General features: G+C 46.1%; 1 protein-coding gene across 2 annotated transcripts; it reads right to left on the reverse strand.

The window, feature by feature from the left end:
* Positions 1-3,761: 3,761 nt before the first annotated feature.
* rnaseh1 (ribonuclease H1) lies at positions 3,762-17,377 on the reverse strand. 2 transcript variants are annotated; one of them, XM_056294262.1, is made up of 8 exons: positions 16,861-17,377; positions 14,746-14,870; positions 13,005-13,205; positions 9,176-9,275; positions 7,438-7,492; positions 7,009-7,093; positions 4,816-4,940; positions 3,762-4,727 (listed from the first exon to the last, which is right to left on the reverse strand). In XM_056294262.1, the coding sequence occupies exons 1-8, from the start codon at positions 16,986-16,988 to the stop codon at positions 4,641-4,643; spliced, it is 906 nt and encodes a 301-aa protein (XP_056150237.1). In that variant the 5' UTR covers positions 16,989-17,377; the 3' UTR covers positions 3,762-4,640. The 2 variants fall into 2 exon arrangements, with proteins under 2 accessions (XP_056150237.1, XP_056150238.1); XM_056294263.1 differs by lacking the exons at positions 13,005-13,205; positions 14,746-14,870; positions 16,861-17,377 and adding an exon at positions 9,960-10,877.
* Between the last annotated feature and the right edge of the window lie 13 nt (positions 17,378-17,390).

The following is a 17,390-nucleotide window of genomic DNA, read 5'->3' on the forward strand; positions in this document are numbered from 1 at the left end:
TGAGTTCTATAACCCGGTGTGGTCATTGATCCTCTACTAATACTACCCCAAGTATTACTTCATGGTGGCAGCGGTAAAGTACTCTCTATGAAGAATGAAGATAGACTGATATTGAAAACTAAACAGGGGGGGATGTAGTGATATAACGCCATGTATATACACCGGAACTACACTAGGTGTTATGTACTACCCGGACTGTTATTATGGTTACACCACTAACATGTATGGTTATTACGTCTGCCTACTGAGCCACGATTAAACCTGAGTTCTATAACCCGGTGTGGTCATTGATCCTCGACCAATAACTACCCCAAGTATTACTTCATGCTTTACTCACTCTCGCTTCGGTGTGCGTCAGCTTTCCTTTCAGCTCCTCGAGATCTTCAGAGATAAAGTTAACAGTAACCTGCAGGTCACTGCTACTTTCCCCAGCGCTGCCAGCTCCTTGCTCTCTGATGGCCATCTTGAGCGTAGCAAGCGTCGGTTTCCATGTTTTGCCTCTTGCCAAAACGTTTGGATGGAGAAGAACTGGGAGTCGTAATTTTTCTCTTATCTGAGCCCAGATTTTTTTTGCCATCACACGTGGCTTCAATTTTTTTTTTAGTTTTGTTGCTTTTAAAAGGTTTTCAAGACAGAGCGGGTTCTGCAGTAAACCCAACGCTACGCCGCCATCTTGGCTCCCGTGTTGCTATAAGCGTGTCGCGGCGGGCTCGTTTCTTCTGACGTCACCAGCCTGCTCAACGTGTCCACCACGTCTCCTGTCTCATGCCTTCTTTCTGTTTAAAACAGGTATGTAATGTCACCAAGCATGATTGAATGATATAGGAGCCAAACGTATACATGTTTGACTTAAAAACTACGAAGTTCTGGGTATTTATGCCCGGTAAAAAGTTTATTTTGTCGAACTAGAAACGTTCGCTAGCTACTTAGCTAGCCGGTTAGCTAACTTGCCTGCCGGTTTGTGTCGAGGAATAAGATGGCGATTCTTGCCATTATTGAGTGTTGTTTTGTTAAGTTTTTGGCTCCTGGGCTCATTTGGTTTCTTTTGTGGTTTAACTGAATGTAGAAACATGTACAAACATCATGATATTGTCTTTAATGAACGGTTTTATGAGCTACGGCGAGAACAAGAGTAAGCCAAGGTTACCATGGTAACACGTGGTCAGCTCAAGAGCCAGTTAAGGTGGCTTCTGTGTAACGTTAGTTGTACACAGGTTATTCTAAGTCTTATTTGTGTTTTTTTATATGAAGATGTAATTTGTTTGTTGACATTTAGGCTGATCTGTCTTTTTGGAATATATGTAGAATACAGATAATCTGCAAAGCAGCAATGGAACTATTGAACTGATCAGAAACAGTATTATTGTAACATCTAGTGTTACCAGGGGACCTATAGCATACTGTAGCTATTGTAGCTTCTGTTGGTCAATTCAGTTAGTTGATTTATTGCGTTAGTGCAAGTGGAATGTTTGTCACAATGTTTGTGTCTATGTCATAATTGAGATATTGACGTAAGAGATTGTTATAAAAAAGAAAAGAAATAAGAAGATGAGATGAATAAAGAAAAGATTAGTTTATGATTTTATGAGTAAATAGAGACGTCGCCAGCCTGCTCAACAAGTCAACCACGTCTCCTGTTTTATGCTTTCTTTCTGTTTAAAACAGACCCACTTTCCTGTTACTGGCCCCGCCCCTTACCTGGGACCTGGAACACTGACAAGTGAGGAGAATGTTTTGAGAAGGTGGAAGGAGTCCTTTGAGGGCCTGATGAATGAAGACAATGAGAGAGAGAGAGGTTGGATGATGTGGGGATAGCGAATCAGAAAGTGTGGTGGATTAGCAAGCAGGAAGTGAGGGCAGCTATGAAGAGGATGAAGATGAAATACCTGTGGAGGCATGGAGATGTTTAGGAGAGATGGCAGTGAAGTTTTTAATAGGAACGTGAGAGGATGCCTGAGGAGTTGATAAGAAATATGCTGGTACTGATTTTCAAGAATAAGGGTGATGTGCAGAACTGGAGCAACTACAGAGGTATAAAGTTGATCAGCCACAGCATGAAGATATGGGAAAGAGTAATGGAAGCTAGGTTAAGAGCAGAGCTGATGAGGGCGTCCAGGTGGCATAGCGGTCTATTCCATTGCCTACCAACACGGTGATCGCCTGTTCGAATCTTCGTGTTGCTTCCAGCTTGGTCGGGTGTCCCTACAGACACAATTGGCTGTGTCTGCAGGTGGGAAGCCAGATGTGGGTATGTGTCCTGGCCGCTGCACTAGCAATTTTCATTGGGAGTGACAAAGAAGGACAGGATTAGGAACGAGTATATTAGAGGGACAGCTCAGATTAGACAGTTTGGAGAAAAAGCAAGAGAGACAAGATTGAGATGGCTTGGACATGTGTGGAGGAGAGATGCTGGGTATATTGGGAGAAGGATGCTGAATATGGAGCTGCCAGGGAAGAGGGAAAGAGGAAGGCCAAAGAGGAGGTTTGTGGATGTGGTGAGGGAGGACATGCAGGTGGCTGGTGTGACAAAGGAAGATGCAGAGGACAGGAAGAGATGGAAAGGGGAGCAGCTAAACGTAGTAGTAGTAGTAGTAGTAGTTAGATCAGACCAGTAATCTAAAATACTCTAAACTCAGCAGACAGTATGTTTAGTTTATTTAGTTGCATCAAGTTTTATATTCTCTTCTCTTCCCTCAGGCACTCCCTGGCATGGTGTTGGTTCTGGCAGGAGAGGGGCAGACTGCATATGTGTGTGTGTGTGCCAGAGAGGAAGGAGGTGAGGCACTGGTGACCTCTTCCTCCATATGGAGCAACTTCGGACTGGCAAGATGCCATCTCTCCCTCATTCGCCGCGGGCAGGGTCAGTTTGCTCTGAACTTGCTAGCCGGCAAACAGCCAAGGGCAGAGCCATAAACTTAATGTTTCCATCTTCCAGTTTCCAACACCAGCAGCAGAAGGGGGCACTTCACTCATCTTTCTCATCTGTATCACAAAGGTCGAGTTGTTTTATTCCAACACATTCTGGAATCCAAATCGCTGCCTGCCCAGAAGAACCTCTCCAAGTTGGAGGAAGGAGCCCTTCAGGCCTACCGTTCATGCTCCCTGGGAAAGGAGATGGGCAGGGACAACTTCAAGTCCATGTTGGAGCATAGATCTATTGTTATACAAGTCAATTCAGATCCTAGTCAGCGCGGGGCTGAGAACTGCGTGACTACTGGACCAAACTATTGGTCCCACTGGCTACGTTAATCCCTGAGACAGATTCTCTGATGAGGGAATTAGTCCTCTGTGAGCAGTTATACAGCGTGAGCAGCACTGAGGAGGATTATTTTTGCCTTGGAGGATCTTTAGTGGAGCAGATTAAGATTCACACAACCACCCTCTCTCCAACAGAGTTCTATCTGATGACCTGCAGCTCTCCCTACTGTCCACAAGGGGTACAGCATCCCAACCTCCACACCAGCATGGTGGAAGTGGTGCTTTGAGGGCCTTCAGGTCTCCTCTTACAGCCAAAATTGTTTGGTTATGGCTTGGAAATATATAGTCATGATTTGATTTTTTTCCCATATCAACTTCTTTCAGACAATTTACTTGATTTAATACGTACAGAGAGACTGGACACACACATGCCTGCAGGGAGGGAGTGGTGGCTGAAGAAATGTTCCCTTTGCCTTTTCCCATCCGGCTGTCCTTCCTCCAGGGGAAGCCAGCAGCAGTGGGCAGCCCTTTCCTTTGACGCCTGGGGACCAATTCCCGGTGGACATCCATGTCGTGGTCAGGGACGGGGCAGGAGAGTGCTCAACACGTTTTTATTGGGGTTCTTTTTCGTATGTCGGAGGAAACTCATGTCAGCATGGTGAGAACATGCAAACTCCACATAGAAAGGCCCCTAGTTGAGAGATAGCACATGCAGAGTACACACAAACAGCCACTGCACACCGACAGGCCTTGGGAGAACACACAACTCCCGCAGCGCCAACCCCGCCCCAGGCAGGAATAAAACCCAGGACCTTTTTGTGGTGAGGCAGCAGTGCACGATGGCACTGTAGTTCAAGTAAAACATCAGAGTGTATCTCACTTCTGTAATGTGATATATTTCCAAGTAAAACAGGATATAGTAAGGGCAGGACAAAACGAAGGGAGGGGTGCGATTTTCACTTCACGTTGTCTTTGCCAAGCAGGTACAGCTGATTCCTTAATAGCAATGCTGACTAAGCCAGATGGGAGGTGTAGTTTTTTTCTGTGTATTGCAGAGAACCATACTGTATACATACATCTTTGAAATAAGATATTAAGTGTCAATAAGAGTTTTTCATTTTACGAAAAAGTACAGTGAATTTTTGAATCAAGAAACTATTTTGGATTTGTTTAATACGAAGTACATGGAACACAAGTTCTCTCCTTCGGCATTACGCCACAAAATAAAATACATCTCCTTTCAGAGGAAATACAACAGTAAATTTGAGGGTTTGCTGAAAAGAAACCAATTACATTCAATACTAGAATACAGAACCCTTAAACAGAGTCAAAAAGAAAAAGGCTTCTTCTGAACTTGATCTGAGCGTCAGACCCATAATCTACCAGAAGAGTCTACAGCGTGTCATCACACGGTGCCGACATGACCGTCTGCCCTTTCTGATCTAAGGTAAAGGCTTTGCTGCTCCTTGTCTGGACAGCCAGTCAGCTGCCTCGTTTCCTGTGTATCCGGCATGACCTGGGATGTGCATCTGGTGAGACGAGAAGGATTTTCATTTTTAAATCAGATCTCAACGAAGCAGATATTTCCTCTGAGTTGAGAAGACACAAGTCTCTTACCCAAACAACCTCCAGCTCTGCATTCAGCTCGTCCAGCTTCACAAAGTCTTCTTGGTTGATGACCGGACCTCCTGATGTCAGCCTCCAGCCATTGGTCTTCCAGGTCTTCACCCATTTGGTCACACCTTAAGCAACCACAGTAAACCTTTTACCACTGTCGTAACCTACAACCTACTGTATCTAGAACTTGTAAGAACCTATATAAGGTTCTTCATTTTGTTTTCCTTGTATTTTGAGAACTGAGAAGCAGCTCAGAAAACGACACAAAAATCGACAGTCAAACTCTCAGTATCATTTTTTTATGTGATGTTGTTGTGCACAGAAACAATCCCAAAGTAACGGGAAGTGCAGGAGAGAGGTGAAGAAGAGAGTGCAGGCAGGGTGGAGTGGGTGGAGAAGAGTGTCAGGAGTAATTTGTGACAGAAGGGTACCAGCAAGAGTTAAAGGGAAGGTTTACAAGATGGTTGTGAGACCAGCTATGTTGTATGGTGTGGAGACAGTGGCACTGATGAAAAGACAGGAGGTGGAGCTGGAGGTGGCAGAGTTGAAGATAAGATTTTCATTGGGAGTGATGAAGAAGGACAGGATTAGGAACGAGTATATTAGAGGGACAGCTCAGGTTGGACAGTTTGGAGACAAAGCAAGGAGACAAGATTGAGATGGTTTGGACATGTGTGGAGGAGAGATGCTGGGTATATTGGGAGATTGTTGTGCACAGCAAACGACAGTGGTTCTCTTGCTGCCATTTTAAAAATGTCGATAGTCAAAGGTAGTGGTGATGGTGTGATGATGCATCAACTTGGCCAATCATGCTTGAGAGCACTGTTAACTCCACCTTCAAGTCCTCAGTACTTAGATTTAGTATTTCCTCCTTAGCAAGACTGAAATCAGTATCCAGAAACTGTCTCAGAAACCAGACCATAAGGAGATCATTAAGTTCCGGCTCGTTAAGTTGCAACAGTGGGGAATTACATCATGTCACCAGAACAGAAACTACACCCACCTTACTGTCTTTACTAAAAAAAAACAACTGTACAACTCAACAAGTCTGAGTCTTAAAATATCTTATTTTGTTTCAAGAATCATTTACTCCTAAGGAACTGATTATGAAAGATTATGTATGGTGATTTAGAACACTTACCTTGTTGTAAGAAATTGTACCAAGTTGAAATATGTTACTGCACTGTCAGATTATTTTGCCTGTTCTGGGATTTTCTTACTTGAATACACTCAATCCTGTCTCAGTTTTGTCATTAAATTGTAAAAGTATGAGGTGTGTTTCTGTGTTGTCTGGTTGGATTTTTCTGTGATGAAAAACCATGTTGCAGTTCCATCTTATTGCCCTGCATGGACAAGCTGACCAACGGGATCGGTAAATGTCTCTCATTACGAGCAGAAGTTGGTAATCGATTCTGTGCGTAACTGTAGTCCACTGACGTCCGGTTTCTACTGCAGCGGTCATACCGGTTTCCCGTTTGTTGGCGTGCGCTATTGACAATGGCATATTTTTCACGATGCCTGCAAGATTTGTCATGGATAAACATCGACGACACGCACAGAACTGTCGACAAACTTTCAGCTGAACCTACCAGCAGCCCGTCCGTGCACTCATCCTCATAATTGTGGACGTAACTTGATATGTACAACTTGAAACTTTTCACCCATTTGCTGGTCGGTGCAGGTGAAAGTTTGTCGACAGTTCTGTGCGTGTCGTTGATGTTTATCCACGGTAAATCTTGCAGGCATCGCGAAAAATATGCCATTGTCAATAATGCACGCCAACAAACAGGAAACTGGTATGACCGCTGCAGTAGGAACCGAAGTCAGTGGACTACAGTTACGCACAGAGTCGACTCGGTCCCCAGAAGAGGCGGGGACTTCCCGGACCCAGTGGGTGGCGCTAACAGTGGTGAATATCACTGTTGGGTTGAATGCAATATTCAAGAGAAACATCCTGACTTTACCACCATCCTTAAATACCCTGATATCGAGCTCAAACAAGCTTGTGTCTGATGATGTCTGGAGCTTAACAATCACATCTTCCTTCACGTTCAGGATTCTTAAAATGAAACAATACCTACAGTCAACACAAGTCCCCCCCCACACACACACACACTGAGTTAGGGAGCTGGCTGCAGTGAAAATTAACCCCATAGTGACCTCCCAGACCAGGACCTCAGATCGAGAACGTACCATTAATGGTGAACTTGCTGTCAGTATAGAGGAGCAACTTCTTGACGTTCATTTTTTTGGCCTGTTCCAGTGCTCTGCAGGCGGCCTGCACAACAGACGGACAGCAGAGTTAGTCTGTTGAAATACTTCCCTCTGTTTGAACACAATTACACATTACATTTGTGTGAAGGTTAAGCCTCTAGTGTGGCTTAATGATACTAACACATGGTCACACTACAGATGCAGTATTGTCAGTTTATGATAGATGAGCACACTTTTTTGGCATCTTTTTCAGCACCTCGATAATAAGGCAGACTGGGGTTTTTTTAGGGGAAATGATAAAAACAATAGCCTTGGGACTTGTGAATTTCAGTAGTCGATAATTGCGATGCTTTAAATGTGGCATAATAACTGAGCTTCAAACGTATCAAGGCTTATGAAGATGCTCGCCTGTATCTCTGCTCTCTGGTTGGTTTGTCTTCCTTGGAGCCGCTCTGCAACGTTCCTGAAGAAGAGAGCAAATCCATCACGGTCAGCAGTTTTCTGTGGTCCATTTATTTCAATCACACAATACTTGATACTCACAAAACACAACTTGAATGAAGAACAGCGCTGATCAACGCTCGCCTGTGTGTTGATCAAAACCTTTACAAAACACCATCACACTAGAGCCACACTCAGTTCTTAAAAGTTGGACTGATAGTGAAACACTATTATTTTCCAACTTCAGTTTTTACTTCAGTCATCTTGCATTTTCTACCATCTCTTTCTACTGAAAAGAAAACAGTTGTCAAAGGTGGAAATCAGCTTTCCCATTTTTTTAAAGAGCGCCCCCTAGTTCAGCTTCTCTCAGCCAATGGTTTTATTCTAATATTCATGATGTCATCAACCAGCCGCTAAGGACGCACGAGCCAGAGCATTCTTAGTGCCGCTCCCAAGCCTGGATAAATGGGGAGGGTTGTGTCAGGAAGGGCATCCGATGTAAAACCTTTGCCAAATCAAAATATGTGGATCATAAATCAGATTTCCATACTGGACCAGTCAAGGCCCGGGTTACCTAGCACCACCACCGGTGCTGTTCCAGCAGGGTGCCGGTGGAAACTATGCTACTGTTGGTTGAAGGAGAAGAAGAGGGGGAAGGCATCTCCAGAGGCAGCGGGAGAGGAGGAAGGGTAGGAGTGTGGAGGTGAGAGTCAGAAGTCTGAATGTTGGCACTATGGCTGGTAGAGGGAGAGCGTTGGCTGATGGAGAGAAGGAAGGCAGGTATACTGTGTGTGCAAGAGACCAGGTGGAAGGGGAGTAAGGCCAGGCGCATCGGAGGTGGGTTCAAACTCTTCTACCATGGTGTGGATGGGAGGAGAACTGGGGTAGGGGTAATTCTGAAGGAAGAGTATGTCAAGAGTGTGCTGGAGGTGAAGAGAGTGTCAGACAGAGTATGAAGCTGGAAATTGAAGGCGTATTGATGAATCTTATCAGCGCATATGCCCCGCTAGCTGGGTGTGAGATGGAGGAGAAAGAATAATTCCGGAGTGAGTTGGGCTGCCAGGGAAGAGGAAAAGAGGAAGGCCAAAGAGGAGGTTTATGGACGTGGTGAGGGAGGACATGCAGGTGGCTGGTGTGACAGAAAGATGCAGAGGACAGGAAGAGATGGAAATGGATGATCCACTGTGGCGACCCCTAACGGGAGCAGCCGAAATTAGTAGTAGTATACTCATGATGTCATCAAACACTCGTTTACATGCAGGCAATCAGAACAAATCATCAGAAATTTATAAAATCCTGCCCACCTTTCAGTCAGCTCATGAATATTAATGAGCACCAGACCACTCCTTCACAGTTCAACTGAGAACAGCGGTGGGTAAAAGGTATAAAAACACAACATTCGTCTTTCAAAAGAACAAGTGTTGCCGAATGTATTATTATGAAGTGGTGAAGGTTTCTAGACATGAAAAGATAAATCTGATTACCAATTTCAATGCGTCTTTAAGCATAACCTAATATACTTTAATGAATAATGTAGCGCCTGAGAGCAGGGCATTCTATTTATTATGGCGAGTCCTGATGCTCTCTATGGCAGCCACTCATCATCCAGGACAAAAGTTAGTCCATTAGCTTTTGGTCTGGATGAGGTTTCTGTAGGAGATGTCCGGACTGTCACGGATTCAGGAGGCGAGTCAGGTTCACTCACATTGGATGGTTCTGACCCCAGTAGACCCCGATGCCAGCCCGGGCACCCTGACATCCATTTTTTGAGCAGCAACCATCTGTGTAGACCACCACAGCATCACCTGGAGAGACAGAACACCTGAATGAACACAGCCGTACTCTTGAGTGTGTGTGTGGGGGTCATCACACAGTTGAGCTCCAACATACCAGCTTATAACCCACCTATAGAAATGTATAAGAGAGACAGACAGAACTTGATTTCCAATGTAAAGCACACTGAACCCTGATTTTAAAAAGTGTAATAAAGTTTGACTTATTACATGAAAGCCACTTTATTCAACATTATATTCTTACAATAAATTAATTCTCTGCATGAAACCCATCCTATTGTATAGGAGCAGTGGGCGGCTGCAGTGCCCAGGGACCAACTCCAGTTCTTCTTTCCATTGCCTTGCTCAGGGGCACAGGCAGGAGTATTAACCCTAACATGCATGTCTTTTTGATGGTGGGAGGAAACCCACACAGACACAGGGAGAACATGCAAATGCCACACAGAAAGGACCTCAGACGGCCTGGGGTTCCAACCCCAGGACCTTCTTGCTGTGAGGCAACAGTGCTGACCACTGGGCCACGGTGCCACCCCTAACCTTTATGTTTTTCATGTTAAAGGAAAAAAATCCACAAAATGTACTGTAAATGAACAATAGCAACGTCAGTCCAAGTCCCATCACTGTTGAATAGCTAAATTAGCAGGTAGTAACAATGTAAAGCATACCAAGATTGTTTAGATGTGGCCAACAACTCACGGTGGCATTGACGAGGCGTCATCTTGTCGCCGTTGTCCGGCTCCCGGAGCAAAGCGGCCATTTCTTGGTTTTGCATGGCTGGTGGAGGTTGAAAGGTGTTTTGGAGAAACTCCTCGGCTTCGTGTGGCGTCCCAAAGTTGACAGCGTGCCCACGATAGGTGATTTTCAGCTGGGCCGGGTAAAGCAGGAACGGCTGGAGCCCAAGCGAAATCATCCTCTTGTGGACTGGGGCGAACGCCTTCCGTTTGCTCGTCGTTTCTCTGCTGTAATCCGGGAAGAACAGCAAGGTTTGCGTTTTATGCTTAACGGGCTGAGCTCTAGCTCCCTTCAGAAGGGCTTGACGATCACAGAAGTCCAGTAGCTTGAAGATCAGCATGCGAGGCCGGTTAGTATCTGTGCTAACTCTGCTGTAAAGTTCTCCCAATGAAGGTATCCACTTCGGCAAGTTTGCTCAGAAAACCAATGGCGTCCTCCCCTTCCTTCAGCCCGACCAGTCTCATGTTGGACCTCCGGCTATGGTCCTCCATCTGAGTGATCTTTGAGGTGAGTTCACTAATTTGATGCTGAAGATCATTAGTTTGTTGCTTGCTAGCTCTCACCGTAGTCTGCAGCGCGTCAAACTTAGCCGTGTTGCTCCGGATAGCTTTGTGAGAGGACTCGAGGTCTTTGGCCATTTCACACATTATCTTGGTTTTTTCTTTAACGGCGACATACTCTCGCCTTCCCGTTTGCCTCCGGGCTTTCCTTGAGACATTATGCTGCGATGTGTTATCAGTGTTGGTCGAAAGAGTAACTGAAAAAAGGAGTTTAGGAGTTGTCTAGGACGAGCTACTGAGCTACGTGCGCATCCCAGTCGAGGGCCACCCAAAGTCCGTATCCCACCCTTATAAACAATACAGTTGCCTAACGACTGAAACCATCGACCAGTTTCATCTGCAAATATGGGTGTGACCATTAACTAGTAGAGTTACAATGGCCATGTGTACTTTTACAGAGGATTGGGGAATAGTTGCAATCACAGCATTGTAAGATGGTGACAGATGTACTCTTAGCCCCCCCCCCCCTTGGTTCAGGGATGGTCGTTTCCTCTCAACATAGATGGCCTCTTTGACTCCCTGTTCAAACCAGCGTTCCTCCCTATCAAGATCCCTGAAAGAGTGGCCACTGGCCTGTAGATGGTGTAGACTGTGGAGTCCTGGTCTGTAGATGGTGTAGACTGTGGAGTCCTGGTCTGTAGATGGTGTAGACTGTGGAATCCTGGTCTGTAGACGGTGTAGACTGTGGAGTCCTGGTCTGTAGACGGTGTAGACTGTGGAGTCCTGGTCTGTAGACGGTGTAGACTGTGGAGTCCTGGTCTGACATGTTGGCTTTCCTGTGTTGTGTCATCCTCTTGGCCAGCGTGTTTAGTTTCCCCAATGTACAAGTCATGGCAATCCTCCTGGCACTTAACAGAGTACACTATATTGCTCTGTTTGTGCCGGGGGACCTGATCCTTGGGGTGGACCAACTTCTGGTGAAGTGTGTTTTGGGGTTTGAAAGCAACTGAGACGCGGTGTTTTGAAACTATTAAATTACATTACATTACAGTCATTTAGCCGACGCTTTTATCCAAAGCGACTTACAATAAGTGCATCATTTAACGTAGGAAATCAGGAGAACTACTAGTCATCAGAGGTCATAAGTGCATCTAAACAAGCATCTAAGAGCAAAACCAGTGCTAAAGCAAAAGCGCAAGAAAGAGTTTTTTTTGTTTTTTAAATGAGTGAATACAATAAGTGCTAAGAACAAGTAACAGGGTAGTATATATGCATCTCAACTGTTCCGACACTCCTGCCACATACGGAATCCCCACTGGTTTACACATAGACAGCTGTTGTCCTTCTCCTGTCTTTGATCAGCTAGCTGGTGCACTGTTTGGGCATCTTCCTGGCTTTGACAAATGCCCAGTTAGGATAACCACACTTAACCAGGGCCTGTTTAATGTGGGATTTCGCCTCTTCCCTGGCTGCTGTGTCGGTGGGGACGTTGTCAGCTCGGTGGTAGTGGTACAACGTCCTGATGACTCCTAGTTTGTGCTTCAGTAAATGATGAGAATCAAACCTTAAGTACTGATCAGTATGACATGATCAATATGCACACGATCAATATGATATCAATATGCACGTGAAACTGGTTGTTGGTTTTGGTCGTTATACATCTGTCACCATCTTACAATGCTGTGATTGTAACGTTCCCCAATCCTCTGTGAATAGTACACAGCCCATTGTCCATCCATTATCTGAACCGCTTATCCTGCTCTCAGGGTCGCAGGGATGCTGGATCCTATCCCAGCAGTCATTGGGCGGCAGGCGGGGAGACACACTGGACAGGCCACCAGGCAATCACAGCCCCCCCCCACACACACACACACACACACACTCATACCTAGTGACAATTTAGTACAGCCGATTCACCTGACCTACATGTCTTTGGACTGTGGGAGGAAAGCGGAGTCCCCGGAGGAAACCCACGCAGACTAGGGGAGAACATGCAAACTCCACACAGAGGATGACCCACCAAGGCTGGACTACCCCGGGGCTCCAACCCAGGACCTTCTTGCTGTGAGGCGACCGTGCTAACCCCTGCGCCACCATGCCGCCATGGCCATTGTAACTCTAGTTAATGGTCACACTCATATTTGCATATGAAACTGGTCGTTGGTTTGGTCATTATGCCACTGTATTGTTTATAAGGGTGGGATACCTGCAGTCAGTTGAGACTGAAGAGGTCACTTATTTGAGTGATGAAACGTTTCTGTCAGTCAACGTTGTGTCCAGATGAACTGATTCAACCCTCTGTGGTTTTATTACCTGCATTACGGAACATGCATCAAGACATGTTTAGTTCATTAAAAGAACATATTTTACTGTTTCAAATGTCCACCTCCAAAAGAACCTGAACCATGTTGCATATAGGTATGAGGTTTTAGTGGTAGAAACCACTGACCTATCAGTGAGTAAAAACAGATAGGGACACCACAGGTCCAGCACAGGCAGCTCATCTTACCCATGTAGGTGAATCCGTCAGTGTTTGGTGAAGACGAGCGACTGCTGTGAGACTCTTCCTCTTCTGCACATTTGACTCTTTTGGCCGGCAACTCCGCCTTCATTTCTGAGCGACATCTCTTCTGACCAAGCGGGATGTACTCGAGCGGCTCTGGTCCTCTTTTAGGAAGTAGAGCTTCCACCGCCTCACCGCCTGCAGCATCTGGGGAATTTCAAAGGAAAGCGACTCAGCATCTCTGTAAATGAACAAGATGGAAGTACTTTTCAAAAGGAAAGAATTTACTTTTTCTCCCCGCTGAGCTTTGCTGAATTCCATTTCAAGGTGTAAAATCTGCCGAATGGTGAACTTTGACCCCAAATGATTTAGTTATCCATTTACCATTTCAGGCTATGCTACAAACCCATTGTTTGAAGAAGCCTTGAGACTTAATACACTTAATGTTTCTTAAAAAGTCATTTATTATCATTATAAAGATCCAAAAGCCACCTGTCCGAACTAATTTCAGCTCTGTATCAGTATCAAACCCGAGTTTAGATGTCATATCAACTACAACACGCCACAACACAGCAGCTGACGGAAATGAAGGAATAAAAGACAACTTTTTTAAAAAACATTTGTTGGTAAAAAAAAAAGCAGCTAAATCACCGAAGAGAGCAATAAATAATAATCAAGGCTCAGCGGTTTTTGGTTTTTACCGATTTTCACTGAAAAATACCCAGATTTTTTTTTTAAAAAGGAGCAGATCGGTTTAAACCGATTTTCACCCGGATTTTATGTTTCCACGGATCCAAAAGTTGTTCCTGTTCGTGTGAGGTTATGTAACAGTGTCCTCTTGTGGCGAAATTCGGCATGCTGGATGGCTTTGAAAAAGAAAAACCGAAAACGCTGAGCCTTGATAATAAAATAAGAATAGGGTTAGGGTGTACCAAATAAGCAAGCAAACAGCTGACATAAAATCTGGGTCTGTGCAACATTTCTACCTCTGAATTAATTCATGCAGTGTGGTAGGGGCAGGGGCGGATCTACGGGGTGGCAACAGGGGTGGCAGCTGCCACCTCTGGGACACAGTCTTGCCACCCCTGTTGCCACCCCATTTATAAATCAGATAATATGTTTTTAAAGTATATTTTATGTACATGCATGGTGAAGGTCAATGAGACCCGCACCAAACTCATCTCAAACAGAAGTCGCCGATTTAGAATCCCCCTCCCCCTCACAGGCGCGGATCTACAGGGTGGCAAGGGGTGGCAGCTGCCACCTCTGGGACACAGTCTTGCCACCCCAGGAAAAAATCTCTAGATCCACCACTGGGTAGGGGTGAACGATGTCGCACCGCTCCCTTCCCCATTGGACGTTGTGCACGTGATGTGCATGACGAGGCAGTAAATGGTATGTTCCTTTCCGAGAGTAGCTTTATTGACAGCTGATGACTGCTTATGGCATGAAACGGGCTTTTACTGTCTCATAAAGAATTTACTAGACTCACTGGATTATATTTATTTACCCACACGAACACACACAGACACACAGACACAGACACACACAGACACACACACACACACACACACACATACTCTGTACTGGTCTGGCTGCTGACCAATGCTCACACCTGTCCAGTACTCTGATGGAAAACCAAGGGGTGCTGGTCCTGTACCATAACCACAGTAAGTCCAGTTATGGGTTAAGTTTGGCATTAACTGTGTCATGGAAACGCTGATGGACTGACATGAATCCAGCCTACCATTGATGACCTGCAGTGGGGCTGATAAACTGGCTCCTCTGACAAACGCCCATGCATCCTTCTCCGAGGCAAACTTCTTGAAGATCGCGTGTGGAAATTTGTCCACTTGGCTCTTGCACTCATCCCTGTGAATCACAGTTCAAAACATTAAAAAATGAACAAACCACTCGATAAAAAAAACGGTCCTCATCCCCAGTTTTGAACAACTGTGTTGATTTTAGACCGGAGCTCATGTCTGTATGAGGTTGATGACTGGTCAATATGTCAGTTAGCTTGGTCCTGTCATTCAACAGCTAAATAATATTCTGCACAACGGACATCAGTGGCACCTGCAGGATTCTATACATTAGAAGAAACAAGAGGGTGCCCATTGCAAATAAAAACGTAATCCTGCCAACTCTCACAGCAGTAATACAGAGAAGACAAGGGGGAGTGGTTGGTTGGACTCTGACTGTCTGATCAGTAAATCCTAATGAATACTCAGTTACACCCATGTCTCCAAGACCAAATCCCTCATTTACAGGTACAGTGTCTCTTATGGTGGCGGAGCGGAGGGGGACAGTCACACATGGCTGACATGTCTTCAACCAGCAATCAGGACATGCGATTATTAAAACACATGCATGTTGGGTTAACACTCCTGCCTGTGCCTATGACTGAGGCATGGCAACAAGACCCGGAGACAGTCCCCGGGCGCCGCATGGCAGCTGCCCGCTGATTCCAGAGCGTGTGCTGGGATGGGTTAAATGCAGAGGGGGAATTTCCCCACGGGGAATTCAGAAATTACACCTCATCCTGTTATCGCATTTTTAAATACATCCTGAGATTTCAATCACGCTTGAAGGCGGGTGCTGAAGTAAAGCAATAAATTTCCGTTTTGTGCTCAAAAACCTGTCCAAGCGGGAGACAGAGACAATGCAAGAGAAGAGTCAAGGAAAACGAGTTTTGCGGGTGAGTTGTGTTAAATTGCACAGGGCAGCGGTGGCTAACCACGTGCCACGGGGAGCCACGTGTATGCAGGTTTTCGTTCCAACCCGACTCCGCACCACGTGACTTCACCGATACATTCTTCTTCATTGGTTGTGAAATCAGCTGGTGTGGAGTCCGACTAGAGTAAAAACCTGCACACACATGGCTCTCCATGGCACATGGTTAGCCACCCCTGCTATAGAGGTATTCAGTTATGTGCCATGGAGGGCCACGTGTGTACAGGGTTTCATTTCAACCCTACACCAGCTGATTAACACAGCTTCAACCAGACGGGTGGACTCATTAGTGAAATTAGCAGGTGTTGTCCATCCATCCATCATCTAACCCGCTTATCCTGCTCTCAGGGTCGCGGGGTGCTGGAGCCTATCCCAGCAGTCACTGGGCAGCAGGCGGGGAGACACCCCGGACAGGCCATCACAGGGCCGAGAGAGAGACATTCACACCTAGGGACAATTCAGTACGGCCGATTCACCTGACCTACATGTCTTTGGACTGTGGGCGTAAACCGGAGCCCCCCGGCACACAGACACGGGGAGAACATGCAGACTCGAACCCGGGACCTTCTCGCTGCGAGGTGACCGCACTAACCACCGCGCCATCATGCCGTCTACCCATCTTTTCAAAATATTCATTACATAAATGCACAGTACACACGGTATACAAAGCAAACAACGTATTTCAGTTGGGATATACTGAAAACACAGTGTGCTGGTAGTCTGTTGCCTAACGAGGGCAAAACTGATCTGATGAAGGCTGGTGTTGTGCTGGGGGGCTGAAAAGAAAGCCTGCGCACGCAGACTTCCACGGTACACAACTGAACACCGCCGGTAAAGGGTTTCCGGAACCACATCACATGGTAAGTATGAGCGAGATCAGCTGGGTGTGTGAAAGTACCGACGACAGATACAACGAAGAACAGACAGTTGGGGGGGGGTCGTCATAAACATGACTGGACCGTGTCTGCCAACGTCTACCGACTCCTGTAAAGAGTCCTTTTTGGGGTGGCTGCAGACGTCACCACACTCGCTCCCCTGACTTTCCAAGGCTTGCCAGACTGAGCGTCGGGCCGGCGGCTGAATCGGGTCACCCGCACATGTCCAGCCTGACTGCCGAGACGTGACTCACCAGCTCTTATAAACTCCTGGTTTTGCGCCTTTCCTCACGGCGTAGAAGAACTTCCCCTTCGCCATGCCGCCAGCCGCCATGCACACCGTCCTGCGCACAACACTGAAGAGAGTGGTCAGTCTTGACATGCCTTACTCAAGACGACACACTTTGTGTTGCCAGGTGCAAGTAGTTGTGCTAAGTTCGAGCAAAACAGTAACTTGTTAGAGATGCTTGTCGGCATTTTTTTTCTCATAGTTCGACGTGAAAATGACAAGTTTGCTCCATATCGGCGCATACACACCGCCCTTCCGGGGGAGTTCCGCAGCCTCACTACTCGGGCTGCGCTACCTAGCTTGACTGTTGACAGCGCTCGAATAAAACTCGTATTTATATATTTATACCGCTACATTGTAGCGGGGTTCTTCTGGTATATATGTATATATATATAACTGAAAGCCGTGTGTACGAGCCTGTCGTGAGTTGCGTTTAAGAGGCGGGGAAAAAGCGGACTACCCTGCGCCGCGCTGCGCCGGACTTCCGCCTTCCCA

Source organism: Lampris incognitus, chromosome 15 (genome assembly GCF_029633865.1).
Source record: "Lampris incognitus isolate fLamInc1 chromosome 15, fLamInc1.hap2, whole genome shotgun sequence".
NCBI classification, from domain to species: domain Eukaryota; kingdom Metazoa; phylum Chordata; class Actinopteri; order Lampriformes; family Lampridae; genus Lampris; species Lampris incognitus.